The sequence below is a fragment of the Hemicordylus capensis genome, chromosome 2 (assembly GCF_027244095.1).
Source record: "Hemicordylus capensis ecotype Gifberg chromosome 2, rHemCap1.1.pri, whole genome shotgun sequence".
NCBI classification, from domain to species: Eukaryota; Metazoa; Chordata; class Lepidosauria; order Squamata; family Cordylidae; genus Hemicordylus; species Hemicordylus capensis.
Window position 1 is genome coordinate 134,455,612 of NC_069658.1, and position 25,346 is coordinate 134,480,957.

The window sequence follows — 25,346 nt, forward strand, 5'->3', positions numbered from 1 at the left end:
AGGTTTTAAAATTATTTTTAAGTATTTTACTTGGTTTTAAATTATTCTGAATCATTTTAAATTTGTTTTTACATTGTTTTCAGTAGCTTGTTTTAAATGGTGTTTACCTTTGTTTTTTACTTGTTGTACACCGCCCAGAGCCTTTGGATGGAGTGGTATAGAAATGTAATAAATAAAATAAAATAAAGAGCCTCTAGTTTTAGAAATGCAATCTAGTTTAAGAGCTTATCATCACTATGGTTTCTGAACAAGGTGCACTTCTGGTAACACCCTTACTTTTTCAGTCACATACTGGCACCGCTGGAGGTCATGGTCTCCATCAGGTAGGATCTCAGGTTCCACAATGGGGACTAGTCCATGCTGAAGATCAAAGAGAGAGAGTCTGTTATCAAAGTCTGCCTAGCTTGGTAGCCTGTGTGCGTTTGTAAACAATTAGGAAAAAGGCTAATAGGCTCCTTACACCACCAAGCCCCCAGTCAAACAGGCAGAAATACACTGAGAAATGAGGCATGTGTACCTGTTGGCAGATACTGGCATAACGTGCCAGCGTGTTAGCATTTTCCTCGATAGCAAGAGCGGAGGGAGTTGTTTCAGAGATTTTCAGCACAGCACGCCACTTGCCAAAATCGGCTCCATCTTTCTTGTATTGGGCACAACGTTCAGCAAGGCCATCCAGACCTGCAGGCAAAAAGAAGAGGTGTCCTTTAGTGCTTTGCACTCAGTGGCTAGAGACAGAGGGCTGAATTTGGAAGTGGTTCAGTGGAAGCTTTAGATCCCCCCCCCACACACACACACACTCCTGTGGCTGATTAGTGTATTCTTGATTTTAAATGGTTGGTTATAGTGTTTTGTATCTTAATGTAATTTGAACTGCCTTATTTTTATTGTACACTGCCAATACAATTTCCCCATTTTCAGAAGAAAGATGGTATATAAATCGAGTAAATAATAAAAGCAACAACAATGTTGCTGCTTTAAGCAAATGTCTCACACTAAGGCCCGTTTTGTATGTGGGGCTGGTAAATGCCACTGGCTAATAGGGGTGTGCACGGACCGGTCCGGGGCCATGCAAAAGGCCTCCGGACCTGTCCGGAATTCAGCCGGTTCAGCGGGGCGGGGGGGAGTGTGGCTTTAAGGGTGGGGGGGGTAGTACTTACCCTCCCCCGCCGCCGCTCTTCTCCCTCCAGTGCTGGACTTTTCTAAAACGTCTTTTGGGCGGCAGAGTTCCTCCCTGCTGCCCCTGCCCCCATCATTTTCTTCCAAGTTTACAAGCAGTAAAAGCTGGCGCCACGCATGTGCCCATCATGGTGTGCGCACGCTCGTTGCCGCTGCCGGCGAACTTGGAAGACAACAATGGGGGCAGGGGAGGCAGGGAGGAACTCTGCCGCCACAAAAACATTTTAGAAAAGTCCAGCGTCGGAGGGGGAAGAGCGGGGGGCGTGGGTAAGTACTACCCCCCCCGCCCTTAAAGCCACACTCCTCCCAGTGCTGGACCACGCCTCCGTGGTTCTGTGCACATCCCTACTGGCTGACATCCAGATTAACTTACTGAGGTCATCCACACAATCAAAAACTGTGTTCTACCCAGATCTGGTAGCTGTGTGTGCTCCCAATCTCCGGTTGTGTCGAAGCAGGTAAGAGGAAAACCTGGGTTGAAGTGATTGTATGGAAGCAAGGTTGGAGAAAAACCTGGGTAGCTTTCCTACCTTGCTTCCACATGACTGAAAATTGGGAGCACACACAGCTCCCAAACCTGGGTAGAACACAGTGGACCCATTTACCTTCCCTGAAAATGATTACCGAGATGTTGCTGGGCACGCATATCACGCACCCAGATGGTCCGCTGCTGCCTCAGGCAGTGCAGAGGTGTGGGGGTTGGGATGCAAAGAAATCCCACAATGCACCTTCTCCAGGGCTGAGAAGGTCCAGGAACGACTAGACTTCCTCCTTCTCCTCCTCCTCAGCCTCAGACCAGGGGTTGCACCAGCAATGGGCACTGGGGAGGAGGATGGAGAGTGCAATCTGGCTGCTGGGCTAGCAGCTGACAACACCTCCTCCTCCGCTGCCATGGGAAGAGCTTCTTCCCTGATAAGGGAACCCTCCTCCTCTCCTGTGTAGACCTCTCCTGTGCCAGCTGGGTGCAGCTGGTGCTCGAATATGAGCAGTTAGCCTGAGTTAAGGGCATGTTCCATAGGCAGTTTTGCCACCATGGTTCTCATGGTGAGCCAAGCCCAGGCTTGGCTGACTTCACCCGGCCATAGCTGTTCGTGAGAACAGTCTCAGTTTTGGATTGTGTGAATGACCTCAATGTCTATTAGACATGAAAGAAAGAGGTGGGAACTAGATACACGGCAGCCATTTTGTGTGGCAGCTGCCAGTTTACCATACCATCTAGGTTAGCCCTGTGAGAGTTAATTAGAATTATTGCTGCCTCTAGAACTTGATCCTTGATTAATTCTGTTTGCTCATGGCCCTGAGGAATGCTTGTTATGAAACATTTTCCTTTCAGGTTTTTAATGAGAGGATTTCATAAGCACAGAAAATGCCCAGAGACGTAAGTTTTGAGCTGTATAGAAATATGTTAAATAAAAATAAATAAATAAAACAATTGCAACATAGGTGAGCAAGCTTGTTGAGCAAGAGAGTGAGGTCTCATGAGAACTGTAGCTTTCTTCCTGCCCTTGCAGTTCAGTTAAGTAAATAGTTACCCAATGTGTCAGAGAGGGAATGTGATCCTTATCCGTAGATATTTGAATTGGGAGAAGCTGATATTTTGGAATCAAGCCCTGAAAGACTACAAAGTGTAGCACTTGGAAAGAGAAGCTGGGGCTAGGTTTGCATACATTGCTGCTTTGGGGTACATATGAAAATGAGAATGAAGCTAATGCACAAAGTGAGGTCATTCACACTGTCAAAAGCTGTGTTCTACCTGTGTGTGTGTGCGCTCCCAATTTTCACTTGTGTGGAAGCAAGGTAGTAGGAAAACCTGGTTACTACAACAGCAACAAATATTTATATACCGCTTTTCAACTAGAGAAGAACCGCTTTTCAACAAAAGTTTGCGAAGCAGTTTACATAGAGAATGAATGAATGAATGAACCTTGCTTCCTACCTTGCTTCCACACAACCACTTCTACCCAGGTTTTCCTACTACCTTGCTTCCACACAACCAAAAATTGAGAGCACACACAGCTCCCAAACCTGGGTAGAACACAAATTTGAATTGTATAAATTACCTCACTGAATAGTACTACTCAGAGACTAGTCTAAAGGACTACTTAATTTTAAATGACTGCTCAGGAGTAACTTAGTCTGGATGTTAGCCTCTGTTCTTATTACACTAATGCTGTTCCTTCTTTCTAGGTATTATGGTAAGTTTTCCTTGTTCATGTTTTTACTTTCTTTGGTTTCCTCACCATCTGAGCTTCCTGGACTAGAATCAGCCTGTGTGTCTCAAGCCCCAGTCCTCCACTCCCACAATACAAAAGACTTATTTTCTCTAGTGCCTGTGTGAAGTTCTTCCTCCAGCATAAAAGTTTTCTGAATTCCCCTGTGCAGGTTGTCACCATTCTCTGACTGAGAATGTGAACATTCTGCTTCACTAGATAGAATGTTTGTTTTGTTTATCAAATGTGTACACCGCCCCAAACTTTTGTCTCTGGGCGGAATGTTCTCTGACACTAATCCTGGTTCAGTAAATGTACCATCTGAACTGTTTTATAGCAGAATTGTACAATTGCATTGTAAGTAAGTGCCATTTCAGATTTCAGGTTCAGAGAAGATATCTCACCTTGAATGGTGGTTTCACCATTAGTTCCTGCTAATGGGGCTGTTCCTTTATCCAGCTGTGAATATTGAAAAGCAAGCTTTAGCAAAACATGACCAGAAGGACTGTAGTAGGTGGTACAAATTATTGCATGTATTGTTAGACATTGACTTCATTGACACACTTGATATACTTAATCTCATCTGCATAACTCTGCAGATTGGCTAAACACTAGGTATTCTATTGAGCAACTGAACCAAATGGCTACTAGGGCATGCTCAAGAGCCTCAATGCTGCCAGCAATAAGTCCTCTTATGTCACGCCACCCCTCCTCACTTCCAAGGCCGCCTTCACACATAAGAGGAAACTGTGGTTTTCTGCCATTCCCGCCTCCCCCACCCCTCCACTCTCAGACAATCCAATGTGGAGTCTGGGGACTAAGAAGCCGGGGAGCTGGGTGGGGGGATTGCCTGCACAGGCTTCCTCCTTCTCATGAAGGACAGCTGTGGCAGCCAACTGGAGACAGAGAGAGGGAGGAGCTTCCTACCCTCAACTCTGGTTAGAAATAGTGGCAGCCTTTGGGCAATACGACACCACTTTTTAACTGGCGTTATCGCCCTCAAAACTGAAGACCAAATGAGGGTGCACATTCAGGTTTTTGGCTGGGAAGCATGGGTCACTTTTCAAATGGAACCAAGGGTTCCCACAATGTGGCCACAAATCCCAACCTCTGGCATGGTTGCCTGCAGTTTTGTGTGATGTCCGAAGGCGGACACAGTGTTGGATGGATCCAAAGGTGTCTTCTGCTCAGAAGGGCTGCACAGGAAAAATGGAACTAAATCCAAATATCTTCTTTCTCTTGTACAAGCAGAATAATGGAAACTGCCATTTGAATTTTACTATTATACCATGAGCTCTTGTGTGCAAATTCTTGCACAAGCATTTGCAGAGCAGTCCTAGCAGCTCAATTCCCTCTGTTCAGTTTTTTGGTTTTTTGTTTGTAATCCAACTGATAAATGGGCCTGCAACCCCCTCATCCTCCTGCAACAAGATCACTGCAATGGGAGGTGCAGACAAAGGTTTGGATGTCACAAGGATTTGAGAGAGGGCACTTGCCAAAGTCCTTACCCAGATGCTTGTGAGCCGATTCCAACAAGCACAGGTCTTCCAACAAGCACAAACTTCTCTAAGCAGGCCTGGGCTCACTTTGATCCTGCAATCAAGCCACTCCTAATGTCCGAGTGCTGATCTTTGGGGCTGGGATGGTGAAGGCAGTGGAAACGGGTGCTGCTGATAATTTTGTGTCTGAGAATTTGTGCCAGTTTTTTTAATGGAGAAAGGGTCCTTGTAGGGCCTTTCCCCCAACACAACTGAAAAAAATAGTGTTAGCATCCCATTGGGAATTCTGAGACTAATAGTACCAGACCCCAGTGAGTAAGGTTGTCCAGCAGTGCCCCCCTGCCTCCGTTTTTCCCAGTCCCAGAGGTAAATACTGGAGTTTGAGGGAAGCAGAGGTGGCAGTGGAGGAGGGTATTTTGCCAAAACGCTTGATGCCTTTGCTTGTGTATTCCTAGTTGGGAACCTTTCTGCACAGCTGCCTCTGGAAAAGGGTTTTGAAAACATTCACCTTGATTCCTACTACTACTCCTTTGTCCTTGATGACTGCTGGGAAGAGCTTTCCAGTGTTGTCCTTCTGATAGAGGGTCTCATGGAAAAAGATAACTCCCCCAATCTGCTGATTAATGGAGCTGTCTGAAGAGAAGAGGATATCTCGGAAGGCACGGCGGTTCTCTTCGGTGTTTTCCACTTTGATCCGTTGCAGCCTATTACCCATAGTGCCTATGAAGGGCAATCAAAGGTTAAAGCAACTGCTTTGGCTGTGCTTCAGTCTTTACCCATTTTCTAGTAACTTCACCCAAGGAAACAACATACATGTGGTTAAGTCAGTCAGTGTGAGATTAATGTGGACCTTAATTCAAGTATAATGCTCTCTCACATATTTGCCCAGTTTCGACTGATGAACCATATGTTCAGAATTATCATCATGTGACGAGGGGATGTTCCCAATTTGCTAGTTTCTATATGCAAAAAGAGATGGTGGTGGTTGTTTAATGTTGAACAAACGTTCAAAATTCCTATCTCCTGCTTGCAGTCTAAAGTTGTACAATCAGGAAGGGCTCTGTAATGTGATCATCTCTGAGAGTATATTTCAGCTTGTCAGGAGTTCCTACCCTCCCCCGAGAGACAGGGTTGTGTACCCAGCCCAATGGCAGAGTGCCAAGGGAAGCCGGGGGCTCCAAATGCCAAGGCAACCCTAGTAATTACCTCTCAGGAGTCAGGGAGGGCTTGGAGAGAAGTGCAACAGCTGCTGGGGGGTGGGTGGGGATAGCCCAGGAGATGTCAGATTGGTGGTGAGGGAATAGCAACAATATTAACTCCACGGCAGCAAACGGGTGCAGGGATATTAAGGAAGGGGGTGGAGTTAGAGAAGAAGTCCCTTTTGGGAGCCAGGGGTTGGCTGGCTGGCCACTACACCTGCCCAGCCAGGGAAGATGGAGCAGGTTGGAAGTGGGGAGGAGTGTCTGAAATGCAGGGCTCTATTTAAGCCAGGGGCTGCCAAGGATGAGGAGATCCGCCGGGATAGGCTTGTTGGTCTGACTGTCTCCCGGGGAGGAGATCAGACCTTTTGCTCCCGCTGATAGGAGAAGAAGGGAGTGAATGAACTTCCCTCCTTCCCCAGCTCTGAGGCCATGCCCACGCCTAGAATTTAGTGCTGGAGGGGCAGAAGGTTTGCCTTGGAGAATTCCTCGCCCCAGGAACACTGACACAGCTTTGGATTTACTTCTGTGAATGGAACAGCTTCTTGAATAATGAGATATAGTTTTCGTTTACCTTTACTTCTCTCATCATCTCAAAAAGGGGAGGAAAAGAGATTGGAAAAGGATAATAAAAGTTGATGACGATTCAAGAAGACTCACCCACAGATTCATCGGCAGCCAGGATTCCCTTGCCTGTAGCCACTATCTTCTGAGCAATGTCAGAGAGGGCCTTCTTCTGCTCTGGAGAGAGTGCTGGAAACTGGTGGGTCATGATGGCTGAAAACAACCCCCAATTTCAATTGTGAGTGAATAAAATCCAGCTAATCATGTGACGGGGTTTTGGTTTTTGTTGCATTCTAGTGACAAACACAACACAATCTAAAATAAAGCTCAACAATAAAAAGACACTTTGGTCGACATCCTGACTAACCAAGTGGGTGCTGAGGGTGGGTTTGACCAATCCAGCAGTCCACAGAGATGGGGATTTCGATAGCCTCCCCTTCCCCTGGAAGGACTGTGCAGCCCTGAGGGACATATTTTAGGGTGGCACAGAGCACTTCCAGCAGATCATCTAAATTCCACCCACTCCCAGTTCAAGTGTCTGTGCTGCGTTAGTCTGAAACTCAGGAGCAACACTGGCACTTTCTCCTATAGCACACATGCTTCGTTAGTCAGGATGTCAGCCGTTGTACCCAAAGGTGCCACGTCCTCCTCCATGCATAAGTAGCATAACAAATATTAAACATGGAAGTCACCTAGCCAAAATATAAAAAGCTGTGCAACTCAGGAACCATAAACATCAAGGGCGAGCTGATTTCAGTCTTGCATGCTCTACTTATTTTTTATTGGGATCCCCATGGTCCAAATTCTAAATTAATCTTATTTAAATGTATATGCCATTAATCACATGTAGCCCAAGGCAGCTAGCACTACCAATTAAAATAACAATTACATATGGTTTTTTAAAAATTACACACACCTATCTGTTTTACAGACAATATAAAACCACTAGAAGCAGAGAGATCCTTCAACCCGGCCTAAAGGTACAGTGGAAAAGGTGTGCCTTCCTGAGACAGCAAAAATCAAGAGGGATGGGGCAGCATGAACTCCCTATGGAAGTGGGCTGTCTGTCTGTCTGTCTCCAAAGTCTGGGTGCTACCACAGAGAAGGTCCTGTTCTATATGGTTGGGTCTGCAAGAGTGCATACTCAGAATCTTTATAACAAGGCATAATCACTAGTCTTTGTTGAGTGATGCCAAGTATGCACTTAAAAACATAAAGTACCTTGCTAGATCAGACAAGGTTTACGAACATAAAGTGCCTGGCAGGAGAGCACCAAGGTCAACCTAGTGCAAAATGCTTTGCAAGAATTCCAGCAGCCAGCAGACATTAGGTGGTCCTGGGGATTTGCACCAGGGCATAGTTTCCACACATTCCCTGATGTGCTTCACCCAGTATGTGGACATATCATTACGTAAAACACTGGCAGAACTCCACAAAACCAGTTGCCACTCATGATTTTTTTTTTTAATTAACATTTTATATCCCGCTCTTCCTCCAAGGATCCCAGAGAATCTCCACACTTAAATACTCCACACTTAAATGTCTCCTCACAACATCCCTGAGAAGTAGGTTAGGCTGAGAGAGAAGTGACTGGCCCAGAGTCACCCAGAAAGTATCATGGCTGAATGGGGATTTGTACCCAGGTTTCCTTGGTCCTAGTCCAGCACTCTAACCACTACACCACGCTGGCTCTCATGATGTGGCATGAGTGTCCTTCCCTACTCAGGTAAGTGATTGATTACAGGCAGCAACTAATCACCGCGTCTTTGCTAATCTGAGCTAGTAGGGATTCCAAGTTAAAAATCAGAGGGAGAGTGTGTGCCCTGCTTGCAGACCAGAGACAAATGGATGGACAGAGGCAGTTGGGGGTTGTAATTTTTACCCCCAGTTAATTAGCAGAGCACTAAAGAAGCTACCAAGCCACCTTAGGGGTGTGCACCGGACCGCGGACCTGCGGTTCGGCACTGGGGTGGGGGGTTCCATTAAGGGCAGGGGGGGCTTTACTCACCCCTCCCGAGCTTTGCTGCTTTGGCGCCATAATTAGTTTAAAAAATGCGCCGCAGAATCGCTCGCCGCCCGCTCGCCGCTCCGGGGCTCCTTCTTGTCTTCAAAATCGGGCAGCAGGATACTTCCCTGCCGCCCCCGAAGCCCCCTCAAGCCATTTTAGCTCTTTAAATCTCGCCCCAGACCAAGTGCTATAGTGCTCGGGCGGGCGGCGGGGAGATGTCCGTCCGTCCGCCCGCCCCCTTCCCTGCCTTCTGCGAAGTGCAGGGAGCCTTCTGTGTGCGCGTGCGCAGAAGGCTCCCTGCTTCTGCGCACGTGCGCACAGAAGGCTCCCTGCACTTCACAGAAGGCAGGGAAGGGGGCGGGCGGATGGACGGACATCTCCCCGCCGCCCGCCCGAGCGCTATAGCACTCGGTCCGGGGCGAGATTTAAAGAGCTAAAATGGCTTGAGGGGGCTTCGAGGGCAGCAGGGAAGTATCCTGCTGCCCGATTTTGAAGACAAGAAGGAGCCCCGGAGCGGCGAGCGGGTGGCGAGCGATTCTGCGGCGCATTTTTTAAACTAATTATGGCGCCAAAGCAGCAAAGCTCGGGAGGGGTGAGTAAAGCCCCCCCCCGCCCTTAATGGAACCCCCCACCCTAACCCTCCCGAACCAAAACCACCCCTTGTCCGGACCGGTTCGGAGGCCAGTAGAATGGCCTCCGAACCGATCCGTGCACACTACTAAGCCACCTAATGGCACAGTGGGGAAGCAACCTGTCTAGAGAGCGGGAGGCTGTTGGTTCAGACCCCCACTGGTGTGTTTCCCAGAATATGGAAAACTATAGTGAGCAGCAGCGATATAAGAAGGTGCTGAAAGGCATAATCTCAGACTGCGCAGAAGAAGGCAATGGTAAACCCCTCCTGTATTCTACGAAGGAAACCACATGGCTCTGTGGTCGCCAGGAGTTGACACCTACTCAATGGCACAGCCCTTCCATTCCAAAGAAGCTGCCCACTCCAGTTACAGAGAAGAATGCAGAGTTTAGTTGTTGCAGCTATTTAGAGAAGACACATGGAGAGTCTTGTAGAGCTAAATACTAAGCTTTTATTGGTGAAGTACACTTTGGATAGGAAAGACCTAATCCTAATCTAAAGAACTACATAATGAATAGGTAGGGAGAGAGAGAGATGTTTTCCATCTGCTCTCTAAGAGGAAAGGAAGGGATTCTGACTCTCACAGGAAATACCTGAAGAGTCATATCAGGGGTCATAGAATAGAGGCAAGCAGGGACAGGTAAGGAGACCTCACTAACTACCTCTACTCCCAATGCCCCTAGTGGTCATTAGGATAGTTGGTGCAAAAGGTCGATGCACTGGAACGCCAACAGAGGCAAGGAAAGATGGAGAGAAAGAATAATACAGGATGGTGATAGGAAGCAGAGGCTTAAAAAAAATTGGTAGCAGAGATACAGCAGGGGAGGGACAAGTGAATTTTAATGGAGGATGGTGCGAAGGAGCTGTGTAACTCTTTCCCTTATCACCATATTTTTGCTTGAGATAAGCCCCTACCCAGCTGCTTTTCATCCCACATGGTACTGGTATCTTCTTTACCCCCATAGGGTGAAAAGCAATTGGGAGTTATTTGAGTAGACTGTATTGCCAGATGGGTTAAGCAGCTCTCTCCCTGTTCTTCTGCTGGAGCCTGTCACCTTAGAGCAGAGGGGTCAAACTGTGGCCCTCCAGCTGTTGTTGGCCTACAACTCCCATCATCCCCAGTCACAGTGGCCACTGTGACTGGGGATGATGAGAGTTGTGGACCAGCAACAGCCGGAGGGCCAAGTTTGCCCAGCCCTGCTTTAGAGGTTGCTTTGTGCAATAAAAATGATAATGATACGATGAGATACACAGTGGCTTCAACTAACATATGTGGGTGCTCAAAGCATAGACAGCTTGGCCATTAATAATTGGGTCAAAGTACCAAGCAACACACCTCCAACTGCAGTCTCAGCAGAATTTTCTGCAACCAGAGATTAGAATGTTTGTTTCTTAGGAACTGTCTGATTTTCCAACCAGCATGTTCTCTGCCCTGTGCTAACAACCCTGCCCCCCCCCCCTTTTTTTTTGCCTGACTTGCTGTCCAAATGTTTGCTAATGTATCTCAGTGTGTTGTGTAAGTAAAAAATATCCTCTGCAGTTTCAGATTCTGGCTGAAATGCACATAGATTTGTATATTAGCCAGCACCAGTTCCCTTGCCACCTAAGGACTCAATGGTTCTTTAAAACATTGTTAGATAACATATGACAATTCTACTTTATCTAGTTTTTTGTGGGCTGCCACTTGTTCTTTTATGGCCCTTCACAGTAATGTCTTCTTGGCTAAGAGTTGGGCCAAGAACATAAGGACCAACTGCATGCGTCATATAATGTGCAGTTTGCCCATTGCATTTCAATAGGTCTTCCTTTAGTACATTTAGTCAGATTGTCAGCCACTGTGTATAGTTCTGACTGCTCCAACTCAAAAAGGAGATGGTAGAACTAGAAAGGGTGCAGAATATTGGGGGGGCGGAGACTTAGGTTTGGGCACTAGGCCATGGAAACTGGAGACCTGAGAATGTAGCTAAATTCTAAGTTTTCTAATATAGACTTCAAAATGGCTGTGTGACTCAGTCCTTACAGTGGTTCTTAAATTGTGATCCATGATGTGCTTTCAGAGGATTCCCAAGACAATGAACAAGTGGCTAGGCAGATGCTTCCATGAAACTCGTGTGCACTGCATGAAGGCAATGCCTCCCTTGCTGTCTGTCACCCAGCAACTGGTATTCTGTAGCATACTGCCTTTGAATATGGAGGTTTCATACAACCATCATGATGAATACTCATTGGTAGACCTGTCTTCCAACAATGTATCTAATCCCCCTGTAAAGCCGCCTAAGCCTGTGACAGTGGATTCTGTAAATCCCTTCTCCATCAGTCTGCTGCCAGTTTCACTAGATGACCCAGAGTTTCAGTATTAAGGAAAATGGAGAAACACTTCTCTATCCACTTTCTCTACAACATATGTTAATTGTATGTTGTAGAGAAAGTGGATAGCGAAGTGTTTCTCCATTTTTCTTAATACTGAAACTCTAGATCATCTAGTGAAACTGAAATTTCTATCCACCTAGTCATTTTTTTTGTAAACTAAAAGCCTCAGACAGTTCTGACTTTCCTCATAGGGAAGGTGCTCCAACCCTTGATCTTATATTAATAAGGAACATGGTGCTGAAGACCTGTGAAGAAGTAATATACGCTTCTATTTCAGAGAGAGAGAAAATGTACAAAAAATGTAAAAGGAAGTCAAATGGGTTCCAAGACAAACATCTATTCTCATTCTGAAATGACATTTGGGGGTTGTTCTTTTTTCAAACTTAGGAAAATAAACATTAATCGTTTTTAAAAAGCTTTACAAAACATTCTAAAATGCTGTGTGGTTCCTGAGTGAACCTGTGTTTACAAAAATGAAAACTATTCTGGGCTTTGAAGGCAAAAGACAACATGGCCACACTTAGGCGACTGGGCAACCCATTGGAAGACTCTTCCCAGTCTTCTTTTTCATCTCTGAGGAAACATCCCCTTCAAGCTCTGAAGTTAATCTCAACAGCTATGCAGACTAGATCTTTCTCTCTTTTGAGAGAAGAACCCAAACTCTCATGCGATGATCAAGAGCCATTATGCTTTTGGATGTGGTCCATCTTTGAAACATAGGGCTATTAAACCTAGGGCTGCATATTATGTTAAAGCCCATGATTGGGACAGATATGCTTGAGTTTAACAGTTTAAGTAGCAGCATGGGAGGGGAGATCTGGACTGGAATTGTGTTGGAGACAACTAAACAAACATCTGATCAGGATCCCTATGGCTGCTATTTAGGCTGTAAAAATCAAGCAGGTTGGGCTCAATCACAGACTTAAAATAATGTATACTTTGGCCCATAGTCTTCCCATTCATTTCTTAAAAGTGCCAGTTACAATACAAGAACAATCTTCTGCTCCAGTGAAAATGGAACGTCTTTCCCCCGACTCCCCTGCTATTTTTGACACATTCATCCAACATCTTTTACAGTGGTAAAACTGCTGCCCTGTAACCAGAAGGTTACAAGTTCGATCCTGACCAGGGGCTCAAGGTTGACTCAGCCTTCCATCCTTCCGAGGTCGGTAAAATGAGTACCCAGAATGTTGGGGGCAATATGCTAAAATCATTGTAAACCGCTTAGAGAGCTCCGGCTATAGAGCGGTATATAAATGTAAGTGCTATTGCTATTGCTATTGCTATCTTAAATTTGAAAGATAGAAAAGCCATTTGGAGCTTCTCATCAGGTTTTGCAAAGCTCTCCAAGAGACGTCACCGGTAGCATTTTGAGCAAACAAGGCTGTTTGCCTAATTCAGTCCCTGGCAGAGATCCAACAGGACATGGACATGAATTGTCAATAGTGCTGGAATTTAACCATCTTTTATCCCTTTGCTTGGGGCAGCAGAGCAAAGAAAGAGCACAAAGAAATCTCCACTGACATCAGCACAAAGATTGCCTTCTGTTAATATTACAACCAACTGTGGGCCAAAGTGCAGGAGTTTGGGGAAATAAGAGAGGGAACATTTCAACATGGTTGGCACAGTGATTATTTTAGGTCACTTCAAACAAGTTACTGGGGCGATGGCATGTGTGAAATTCTGGAGCTTTCCTCTAGATTTCCCAAGCCACATGTACAATTGATAGGACTGCCATCTTTTTCTACCTAGGCCACCCACTTAGGTTTGCTCCAGCCCTCCAGAGTACATCCCAGATTGGCTGCTTAATAGCAGCAAAATTCTTTCGTTCAGGAAAATCACATATGAAACGTAAACAGCAGGGGGAGCCGTCTAAAAAACTAACAACCTGGAAAAACAGCAACCTTTTTACACCGGATACACGACATCATAGCACTATATTGCAGCGATTAAATTCGAAACAAGGCATCGGAAACGTGAATGGCATCCTGCTGTCAGCGTAGTGATTGCGGTATCACAACACAGGAAGTGTGGAAGCACACTTCCGAGATCCACCGTGACCCCGTTGCAGGGTGTAATCTGGAAAGTGCCCAGGAGTGGAGTGGAGTGGAGTGGAGTGCAGTCTCAGGAATTAGTCTCCAGGAGAGACTGAAAAGCAGTCCTGAAGATGTTAATAGCTTGATATTGTGAAAAATACTAGGGGCGGCGGGGGGGTGGGGGGGCGGTGGTTTGGATCTCCAGGAACCGCTTCAGTCAGTGTTGGCAATCTGACCACCCTTGGATTTGCTAGATATCATTAGCTAAAGCATTGCATTTATCATGCTGTGCAACCGAATCTGGAATACCCGGGGGTTTTGATAGGTATGGCCCGGGACAAATTATTACCAGCTGGTTAACTAGTTCTGTGGGCACAGCCTCTAATGCGGATTAGAATCCTCACTCCCCATCCCAAAGGCATGCATTGAAAGCATCCCCCCTCACCTTTAACACGAGAACTACAAGGTGGTAAACAGCAAGAAATGGTCTTTTTGAGTATGTGTCCTTGAAACTCCACAAGGGAGACAAACTCACATTTGACAAAGGCACAACTTGTTCTCCAAGCTTTGCTTAATTTCTTGATATCTAACATTGTGAGGATTCCATATGAGTTGCTTTCTTAGGAACCATATTCCATTTTTATTTGCTTCATGCATGAGCCAACACAAGGTCTATAGATTATAGGTCATTTTATGGCAATGGATATAAGGGTGCAGCTCCTAATAAGGTAAAGTGTGCCGTCAAGTCTGTTTCGACTCCTGGCACCCACAGAGCCCTGTGGCTTTCTTTGGTAGAATACAGGACGGGTTTACCATTGCCTCCTCCCGCACAGTGTGCAATGGTGTCTTTCAGCATCTTCCTATATCGCTGCTGCCCGATATAGTACCAGCGGGGATTCGAACTGGCAACCTTCTGCTTGTTAGTCAAGCATTTCCCCACTGCGCCACTTAAGGTGGCTGTGTGCAGCTCCTCATACAAGCATCTTAATAATACTTAGCATTTGTATAGATTTTCTGAGCATTCAGAACACACATGTGGGTTGTACATTGCATCAAACAAAATATCAGTTCTGAAGCAATGTAATACTTTCAAGGCATTTCCCCCCACTCCACCATGAATGATTCCAATGAAAAATGTTCACAATATTGTTAGACTGTTCAATGCAATGTTACACCATATTGGTGTAATATTATCGGGAGGGGACTGAGCCAGTGTGGTGTAGTGGTTAGAGTGTTGGGCCAGGACCGGGAAGACCTGAGTTCAGATCCCCATTCAGCCATGAAAACTAGCTGGGTGACTCTGGGCCAGTCACTTCTCTCTCAGCCTAATCAACCTCACAGGGTTGTTGTGAGGAGAATCTTAAGTATGTAGTACACCGCTCTGGGCTCCTTGGGGGAAGTGCGGGATATAAATGTTAAAATAAATAAAATAAAGAATGAAGATCCGTCTGCCTGCAAAGAAACTGGCTACCCAGAAGGCAGCCGGAGTGGCAACTGTTCAAATTACCCCCTTGCCTTACCCTTGAATGCACCAGAGCAAAAAGCAATGCCAAGATATTACTTACTTTTCCTGCTGCATTACTGGGGCGGGCAGGGGGGAGGCAAATGGCCACACCCTATAGTCACAGAATGTGGCCATTTCCCCCCAGTAATCCACCAAGAAAAGGATGCAATGTCATGACGTTGTTTCCTGCCCTGGTTCATTCTAGGGCATTCTAGGGCAAGGAAATGTAAGCAAAGGTGACAATTTGAATTGTTGCTTTTGCCTTCCAGCCAGCCAGTTTCTTCAGGGATAGATGGATCTTCCTTAAAGATAAGGCCCCCCTTGGCCCCCACCGCAATGCATCAAGCTGATACTGATGTTCCAGATCAAATTGGTATCAATCTGATCCCAGTAATGACAGAATCATGCACCAGATATTGGAGTACCCTGGATCATATTGAAGCTGATACTCATGCATTAGCTTGATGTGATCCAGGGTACCCCAATATCCAGTACATGGTGGGATCAGGTTGATACCAATTCCAATATGGCCCACAGCAGCCCAAACACATACACACACCCCTGATCTGTGGACCTCATTTCATTATCGAATGCTTAAAGACTTAAGTGGGGGGAAGCCCTCTTTACTGACTAAGCCAGACTAGATAAAATCTTCTTCCCACGGAACTGAGGGCCATTTGATATATAGCGTAGAGCAGGGCCATATAGCGTAGAGCAGGGCCATATAGCGTAGAACTGAGGGCCATTTGATATATAGCGTAGAGCAGGGTTTCTCAATGTGTGGGTCCCCAGATGTTATTGGACTTCAACTCCCATAATCCCCAGCCCCAGTGGCCTTTGGTTGGGAATTATGGGAGTTGAAGTCCAATTACATCTGGGGACCCACACATTGAGAAACCCTGGCGTAGAGGGAAACCCAGCTTTGTCACTATATGCATTCAACAGAGTGCACTATATGCATTCAAAGAGTGCACTATATGCATTCAAAAGAGAGCTGCAGCCACTCATAGCTCCCTGACAACTGGTTCTATCCTCCATACATAATGGCAAGTACCTGTTTGTGACATTTACCGCTCATCACGTTTCGATGTCCAGTGAAAAATGTAAAATGTGTGAAGTGGCTCTAAAAAGAACAGGTTTGGAGTGAATCTTTGTCTGAAAACTGCAAATGAACAGGGGAAAACGAGCACGAGCAAAATGGAAGGAGAGTGACTGGCAGCTTTGAGGAAAAGGAGGCTGAGTGTGGTATGTTTGCACAGTTGTATCACTTGTGCCTGCAGGAAATATGGAGCACAAGGCGGCAGCAGAGGAGGGGCCCTTTCCATCTGTTGCTGGGCAGTGACAGGCTCTTTGCACTACCGCCGAGACTGGAAGGCACAGGGCGGGGACTAAGCCAACTGGCTTTGAAAAGGGAAAAGAGCCACAGGGCTGTTGGTTTCAACATTTTCACCCACTTCTTCAGGAACGCCTCAACATTCATAACACTGCATTATGAGCAGGGGTGTAGCTAGGGAGGAGGGGGCCTGTGTTCATCCCTCTCTCTGGCGGTCCCCCAGAATGAGGGAGATAATGAAGAAAAGAGGGAGGGCCCTCAGGAGGTGGGGGCCTGTGTTCTTTGAACCCTTTCACTCAATTATAGCTATGCCCCTGATTATGAGGGGAAAATGGAAAGCCATAATGGACATTTTAGAGATGCATTTTCATTTCTGCATTGGTATATCTCATGTCTGCCTTTTTGCTCCCCAAGCTCCCTTGCCTTTTAACACATCACTGGCTAAGCATTATACTGCAGGCTCTTGTTCTGGTACAACAACTTGGCTACAACTCTTGTCCTGGGGCAGCAGCACTCGGGGAAAGTCCTTACTCAGTATTACAAGACCATGAAAGGACTCGGGAGGGCAGTGAGAGGAGAAGACTGTAGGGGAGGAGAGCCAGTCTTGTGAGAGCAAGCAAGAATTGTCCCCTTTGCTAAGCAGGGTCTGCCCCCTGCCTTGCATTTGGATGGGAGGCTACATGAGCACTGTAAAATACTGTATTCCCCATGAGGATGGGGCCGCTGTGGGGAGAGCATCTAAGTGCCCTCCCTGGCATCTCCAAGACAGGGCTGAGAGAGACTCCTGCCTGCAACCTTGGAGACACCACAAGCCATTGGTCCACCATGATTGGTTAGAATATAGACCAATCACCTGACTCGGTATATGGCTGCTTCCTATGTTCCACCAGTTGCCCTTTGACTGCAGCCTCTCTACCTCCCAAGTGCTGGTGCAGCTTTGTGTGAGAGGAATCTTGCAGTAAGAAGGCTTTAAGGAGATTTTCAAAGGGCAAGCTTGCCTTCCCTAAAAAGTTGCCTTATTCCCAGCTGGCACCACAGCTTATATGGAGTATGTACATAATGTATGTGTACATAAAAGCAAATGTATGTGTACATAAAGTATGTAATATAAGTGTACATAAAGCAAAACTACACAAAGGATATTTCCATTCATCACATCATGCTGTTACTGGACAGACACAAGGGCTTTCGGGGTTAGTCTCTGCTATTTAACACCACTTGTCAGTGGGTGTCACACAGATCACATGTGGATGCTGGCATTATTTTCTGATATTTCTGGAGTGAATGTAGCCATGTGACCACTGTCCCTCAGTGCTGTGACTGCATGTACTGTATCATGAAGCTGACCCTAGACTTTCTCTGTTGGTTTGGTTCTTGTCCAATTTACAATGCCAAAAAAACTATGTCTGCAGTGAACAGGAACTGAACCAGCAAACTAGGGGGAGAGCAAACTCTGTAATAATCCCTAGCCTGGAATTTGCCATTTTTACACTCCTGCTGCACACTGCATTGACTTTCCATTTGAGCTACCATGACTCCAAGATCTTTCCCGGTTAGTCACTGCCAGTTCAGCCTGGCTGTATATGAAGGCCAAACTACACATTGAAGCTAGTCTCATGACCAGCGAAAATCGGGCTAGGAGAGCCTAGCCTGATTTTCGCTGGTCGTGTAAGCCACCGGGCTCGCAGGCAAGCCTGGTGGTTTATAAGCGGGTAACCCGCTGAATTGCCCCTGCTCTTAAACCGGGTTTGTGGAGCGAGCACTCCACAAACCCGGTTTTTAAAATTGTGTATTGCTGCACCGTGGCTCCACGCCATGGCAACTTCCGAGTAGACCCCCGACCGGGAGGCTAACAGTGAACAGAAAATATGAATGGCCACCAGCTTACAATGAAGCATCAAACAACCCTTTACTCTCATTTTGAAACCACTGCACTTCTCTGTCACACTTTGCAACACATTAACCATTGCAAATCTCGTAGTCTGGAAAATGCCCTGGTAAAAAAGAATTCCTGGATGTGGGATCTATGCTCTTGTACAGAGAAAACTCTCTTCACCATTAAAAAAACCAGCATGTCAAGGGAAAGTGGCTGATCTAACTTTCTGCTAAACATCCTAGTTTCTGCCCACCTCCCATCAAAGCCCACACCAGCAGCTTGGAGTGGTACAGTCCAGAAAATGTTTTGCAACTTGCAACCAGGAAATATAGCCATTTACTATCAGCCAGTGTATTATCAACTGGCTGATAGTAAATGGTTATATTTTCGTCCATATCTCCCTCGACGCCATTTCCTTTGCTGCTTCTGTGTTCCACACAGGTGTCTCCAGAGAACTCTAAAAGTTCCCTAACTCCTAACTCCCTTCAAAATCCCTCCCAAGTCCCTCCTAACTCACTCCAGGGACCTGATTTCAAATTTCAGTGCACACATATACGTGAGAAAGATTCTCAGCAAGTTTAAGACCCCATTCCTGGATATATTCAACCTTAGACCCCACAAAGCAGTGGGGTCTACAGGACTGATGGACAGTGAGGTCTACAGGACTGATGGAGGGTGGGAAATGCCCCCCTGCCCTTCTGAAATAGCATCTCTGATGCTTGCTTGCATCGGTTGTCCTCCAAAGTGTCACAAATTAGAAAAGCAGCCTGCTAGAATACTGTGGATCAGGGAGATGGCAGAGAGGAAGATGTGAAATAATTTGAAGGCCAGCTTGTGCTGGGGTAAGTCATTCTGACTTAGACTTAGAGGGGCTGTTACCGTGCTGGGAAAAGCAGCTCTGATTGTTGTGTTCCCTTTGGGGTTGCTGAAGCTCTCCAAATTCCTCTGAAGATCAGGGAGCTTTCCAGATTACATGCTGTTCAGCAGGAAAATGCTTCGGCTTGACAGGTTCATTTTGAAGATGGATATAGCTTGTGCAACCCTCTTTCAACGGGAAAATACAGCTATTTATTTGTGACGCACATGCAATGCTGTAGGACTAAAACGCGAGGATAAAATCCAAAAGAAGGCATCGGAAATGTGAATGGCACCTTTCCGACAGCGCAGGGACTGAGATGTCGAAACACAGGAGAGTAGTGACACTGTTGTAGTGGAAAGGGCCCTGAGGGATGATCCCCATCCCAGGCCCATTCCAGGCCCTAGAGAAGGGAGCTGGGAATGGTGACTCTTTATGGGAGATAAAGATAGGTAATCAAGCAAAACCATTACAGCTACTGTTTAGACTAGAGCAGAGCTCAGAGGGAATGCCAGACTTCTGAGAGTATATTGCTGCTGCTGCTTCCAGTCATGGCAAACTTGCTTAATACCAGGATTATCAAAGTCTTTTGCATTTCTGTCAGTGAGGATAACAGCTTGCAATCACATGAAAAACTGGTTCTCTTTAAAGGGGCCCCAGTCAGTGGGAGAAGCTTTCTGCAGTCACTGTTAAAGATAACAACCTGAGAGGGGGTGGTCAGGTGGCAGCATGAGAGGAGAGCTGGTCTTGTGGTAGCAAGCATGACTTGTCGCATTAGCTAAGCAGGGTCCACCCTGGTTGCATTTGAATGGGAGACTTGATGTGTGAGCACTGCAAGATATTCCCCTCAGGGGATGAAGCCGCTCTGGGAAGAGCAGAAAGTTTCAAGTTCCCTCCCTGGCTTCTCCAAGATAGGACAAGATTTTTTTTTTTAATAGGACAAGATTTTTTTATTGAACCAACAAACTTCCAAAGCATACAGTACGTTGCCAAAGCACAATTATATACAAAGTGGTTGTTTGTACATGATATAGATACAAAGATTTACAGATAGGGCTGAGAGAGATTCCTGCCTGCAACCTTGGAGTAGCCACTGCCAGTCTAAGACAATACTGAGCTAGATAGACCAATGGTCTGACTCAGTATATGGCAGCTTCCTATGTTTCCTATGGATATATATTAGCTTTTTTATGCTTGCTTCCGCCCTCCCCCTATAGCAGTTGCCAGCGGCCCATTCCAGCTCCACCCATGGCAGGAGAGACCCTCCAGGGTGGACTTGGCGGCTCCAGGAATTGGCATAAATCTCTCAGTGACTGTTGAAAGCAATCCAGGGAAACTTAATGGCTTGATATTGGGAAAGTGTGTGTGTGTGTGTGTGTGTGTGAAAGATTTCAAGGAATTACCCCTAAGACAGAATTGGCTAGGCTACCCTAGAAAAGAGAGAGAAGATTTTACCTTTTGCTACCACCGCTGCAGATCCCGATCCAGATTATGCCTAGTCATGGCTGCTATTTGCCCCCAGAGGGAATCTGTCATTGGGAGTCTAATTCCCACTCTCTTGAACTCCTTAAGCTATATCCCCCACCCCCTTTATTCTTGTGCAGTATTGGGGGGTGTATCTGTCATGAGTAGAGGTCCTTTCTTGCATACCTCCTCAATCCCCGCTTTAGGCACAGTCCGTGGTGCACCTACGCAGTTTTGAAGCCTGGACCTAAATGCCTTTGGAGGCCCCCTTCTCCTGCAAATTAAGCATCAACATGCTCCGACGGGTGACCACACCACCCAGGACAGACTAAAGAGGATTGGGGTGGGGGGAGGCAGGGGCTGTGGAGGCCCTGGACTTCAGCCCCAAAGTCCAGTGGTAAGAGTCAGGGGCGTAGCTAGGGGAGAGGGTGCCCATGGTCATCCGTCTTTCTGGTGGCCCCCAGAGTGAGGGAGATAATGAAGAAAATAGGGAAGGATGGAGCTGGAAGGCCCTTAGGAGCTGGGGGTCCATGTTCTTTGAACCCTTTTGCTCAATTATAGCTATGCCCCTGGTAAGAGTGCCTCTGGGCACAGTGGATGACCTCAGACAAAGCACTTTGCTAATACAGGGTGGGAGTGACAGAGCTCTGTTGAGTTAAATTCTGTCCTTTGCCATCTCTAAGATAATCATTGAGTCTAGATTGGGCATTGTGCTTGCTATCAGGGTAAAAAACTAGTTTAACACACATACAAACACAACACACACACACACACACACACTTCTGAGAGTTGCTCTGCAAAATTCTGCTTTGTTAAAAAGAGACATAGAATGGCTCCAAAAGCTACACACTTTCTTGATTTCCGTCTTATAGTAACACAAAAATATAGTTTAAATGGCTGGCTGGCTGATGTGGAGGGGAAACACAAGTATTTCGGCATGCAGTAATAGCCGCACAAACTCTCGCTAATGTGAATGCATACACACACACACACACACACACCCAATCTCTCCCCCCCCCCTTTTTCAGAACATGCACTAACTCATTGGCACGCACCTTTGGGTAAATTCTCTCTGCCTCTACCAGAAGTTCCTGTTGGTGAGGTGGCTGCAGCCAAACAGGTCAAATACTGCAAATCTGAAACGTTTTATACCTTTCATGTCATGTTACTAGTTAACTTTTCCCCTGCTTTTTTTTCTCTCTCTTCCTTATTTTCAAACTGGTTGGAGAGGTGTAAATGCTCAGCAGCTTTGATTGGCTGCTTCAGAGAGTGACACTGCTGAGCCAATCAGATGTGCCTCTACCCTCACCCCCACCCCACCCCTCTCTCACACACAGGCCTAGAGCCTCTCCTATCTACTGACATGTGGTACCTGACAGGCATGAAGAAAATCGCTTTTTTTTGCAACAAGGCTGAATGTTCCCAAATTCTACCTAGCCACACACTTATTATGCACAGGTCTGCTTCACACATCACAGAAAGCTTTTTGCTTTGGGAATTCCTAGGCAACCTATATGTGGACTGTCTTGTAGACAATTTGACAGGCCTGGACAGAATTTTACTCTCTGGGCTGGTTGCCAGAAGGAGAAAATGCAACAAGCAGAAACATACCTCATACATCTGCTTCTGCTGCGTATGCACGTGTGTGCTGTCACTGTGCCCATCTGTGTATATACAGGATCTTGAAAAAGCCTGGGCCCCTTCAACTATATTGTACTTGTTCTTTAGAGAGTGTCTGTCATCTCTACTCATCCATTCATGTGTACTCTTAAAGCTTAGGGTTGCCATATTCTGACTTTCCAAATCTGGGTGCCTTATTTGCATATTATGTAAATTGGCCTGAAAATAATCTTTGAGGAGAATAGTAACTGCACATTTTGCTCCATAATTCTGCTTCTACAAGGGCTAGAGCTTATCTTTAAAAAGAAAAAAAGAAATCTGAAATCTGGGAGAATCCAGATAGGCTAAGCAATCTGGAAGAGATGCTTAAAATCAGAGTGAAACCCGGAATTCCAGGGGGCATGGCAACTCTATTAGAGCTCCATTAGGGACATGTGCGGTCACTATAAGTAAGGATGTGCATGAACTGAGGTTCGAGCACTGGTTCGTGCAGAACCAGTTCAGACCAGGTCTGAACCGGTTCAGCACCATGGGGAGGGGAGTGGCGAGTGGGGGCTTTAAGAAAGAGAAGAGCAGGTCCTTACCTGCTCTCCACTGCCCCATGCAGCTTCCTGCAACTACTCATCCCAAGTAGCCACACAAAGCGCCAAGCACACACATGGCACTCACACATGCATGGGCACCATGTGCATGCTGGCACCATGCACAGGTACTTGGGACAAGCACCGCACCAGCAGGAAGCTGCATTGGTTGGTGGAGAGCAGGTAAGGACCTGCTCTCCTCTTTCTTAAAGTCCCCACTCGCTGCTCCCCTCCCTGTAGTTCCAAACTAGTGCTCAAACCTCTGTTCGTGCACATCCGTAATTGTAAGAAATTCCCCTTGGCGAATGGGGCTGCTCTGGGAAGAGCACCTGTTGCTTGCGTGTTGCTTCCAAGTTCCCTCCCTGAGAGAGATTCCTGCCTACGAACTGGGAGAAACCGCTGCCAGTCTGTCTAGATCACTGTTTCTCAATAGCTGGTCCGGGGACCGGTGCAGGTCCGCGAATAATTGAGTGCCGGTTCGTGCCTCCAAAGCCTTTCTTGCTTCCTTTCTCTCCCTCCTCCCTTCTGCCACCCAGAACAGGTCTGAGAAGACTCAGCGCTCTTTTTCGCTCAAAGCTGGGACTGCAGAATCTTGCCCCGTGATAAATACAAAGGGGTGGGGGCTTGGAACGATTTGCTTATAGTAAGAGACATGTAAAGTTACTGTCTGAAAATCCTCATCACAGTAATACACAATGAGGTGAGAGAAGAGGGGAGGCTATTCATTTGCATGTGCTTTAGGAGCCGTTCAATGAGAGGGGCAGTTTTTCAAGATGACTATCGCGTTCCAGCCAGTCAAAGGAAAGCTGATTTGCATATGCATAAAGGGAGGGGGGCTTACAGCACAAGGCAGGGATTCCTAGGTGTGCCTTTCTCTCTGCTCTCCTGGCGGTGCTGAGAAAGGTCATTCTCACCAGAGTTGAGACACTGTGTCTGAAGCCCAAGTTCGGGGGAGTCATGGGGGGTGAGCTGGCGGGTGAGAGGTAGCCAGGCAGCTGCCACCACAAATACCATGCTGGGGTATGCATGGAGAGGGTTTTCTCCTCGGTACGACTTGGGGATTACAAGCATTATGATTTGGCAGAGGTGGAAAGGAAGAGCAATACATTTTATTGTTATGTATTTTGTACAGATTGTATTGTAATTAGAGATTTTAATTCAGTTTATTTTATTTTAATTTAAATTAATCTTGGCCTGCCAGAACTTCAAAAGTTAAATTTTGATTAAATTCATTTTAATTAATTTTACTTTACTTTGATTTAATTAATTGATTGATATCAATTAATCAATCCCTGGTGCCCTGGTGCCCCTGGAGCCCCTGGTGGCGCAGTGGTAAAACTGCCGCCCTGTAACCAGAAGGTTGCAAGTTTGATGCTGACCAAGGGGCTCAAGGTTGACTCAGCCTTCCATCCTTCCGAGGTCGGTAAAATGAGTACCCAGAATGTTGGGGGCAATATGCTAAATCATTGTAAACCGCTTAGAGAGCTTCCAGCTATAGAGCGGTATATAAATGTAAGTGCTATTGCTATTGCTATTAAGTGTTACTTTAATAACCAGCACCCTAAAAATTGACCTCGGCCCCCATGAGCCAAGTCATGGTCAGTTTTGGCCCACCAGGTCATTTGAGTTGTGCATGCCTGTAGTATAGTACTAATAGATAAACTTGAAACCCCTTTACTAACTGCTGGTCCGGGAAACTGCGCACAAAGAATGTAGCAGTCCCTGAAACTCCGCACAAAGAATTTAGCAGTCCTTGATTCCAAAAAGGTTGAGAAACACTGGTCTAGATAATACTTCTTTGTTCTATGTTCCTATTATTCTGTTTTTCAAATTTGGATTTTCAATCGTAACACTCTATGCATTCTCAAAAGCACTTTGTCCTTTTGCTTATTTTTTTAAAAATAGCAAAATGTATGCAAGTGCTGAAAAATTCCATGGTTGACATACAGAGCAAGGACGCAGCGGTGCAGTAAGAAAGCATCCTAACAGAACTTCCTAACCAACTGGACCAGTGCAGGAGGGAAGCAGCAGGTTTTTGACACCCTCCCCTTTTCCAGGAACCCTCTGTGCCATACCAGAACATGTTCCTAAGGTTGTACAGCCCTAGGGGACATATTTTTGCTCTTGGGGACAGAGAGCTTCCTGGAGAAGGGGAGGTCATCAAAAATTGTCCCTTCCCCCCTGCACCAGTGCAGTTAGCAGAGAAGTTCTGTAAGGCTGCTCTCTTGCTGCACCACTGCCTCTTTGCTCTCTATGTCAGTCCATTTCTGAGCAGGAGATGCACTAGGAGGTTTCTCACATGGGGCTTTTAAAGCCCTTTAACTTGCATCACCTCCAAAATTGAGAGTGTGTGTGTGTTCAAATATCAGCCAGATTTACCCCGAAGTCTCTGTGCGTTATCGGGGAGCAGTTCACACAC

General features: G+C 46.3%; 1 protein-coding gene across 1 annotated transcript in view; it reads right to left on the minus strand.

The window, feature by feature from the left end:
• Positions 1 to 21,917, minus strand: part of ALDOB (aldolase, fructose-bisphosphate B) — a 30,160-nt gene extending 8,243 nt beyond the window's left edge. The window contains exons 1-6 of the mRNA XM_053297710.1: positions 21,782 to 21,917; positions 6,745 to 6,861; positions 5,394 to 5,605; positions 3,791 to 3,845; positions 518 to 678; positions 277 to 360 (exon numbers count right to left, since the gene is read on the minus strand). Of these exons, the coding sequence (XP_053153685.1) occupies positions 277 to 360; positions 518 to 678; positions 3,791 to 3,845; positions 5,394 to 5,605; positions 6,745 to 6,856 (624 nt within the window). The 5' untranslated portion in view covers positions 6,857 to 6,861; positions 21,782 to 21,917. The remainder of the gene's footprint in view (positions 1 to 276; positions 361 to 517; positions 679 to 3,790; positions 3,846 to 5,393; positions 5,606 to 6,744; positions 6,862 to 21,781) is intronic.
• Between the last annotated feature and the right edge of the window lie 3,429 nt (positions 21,918 to 25,346).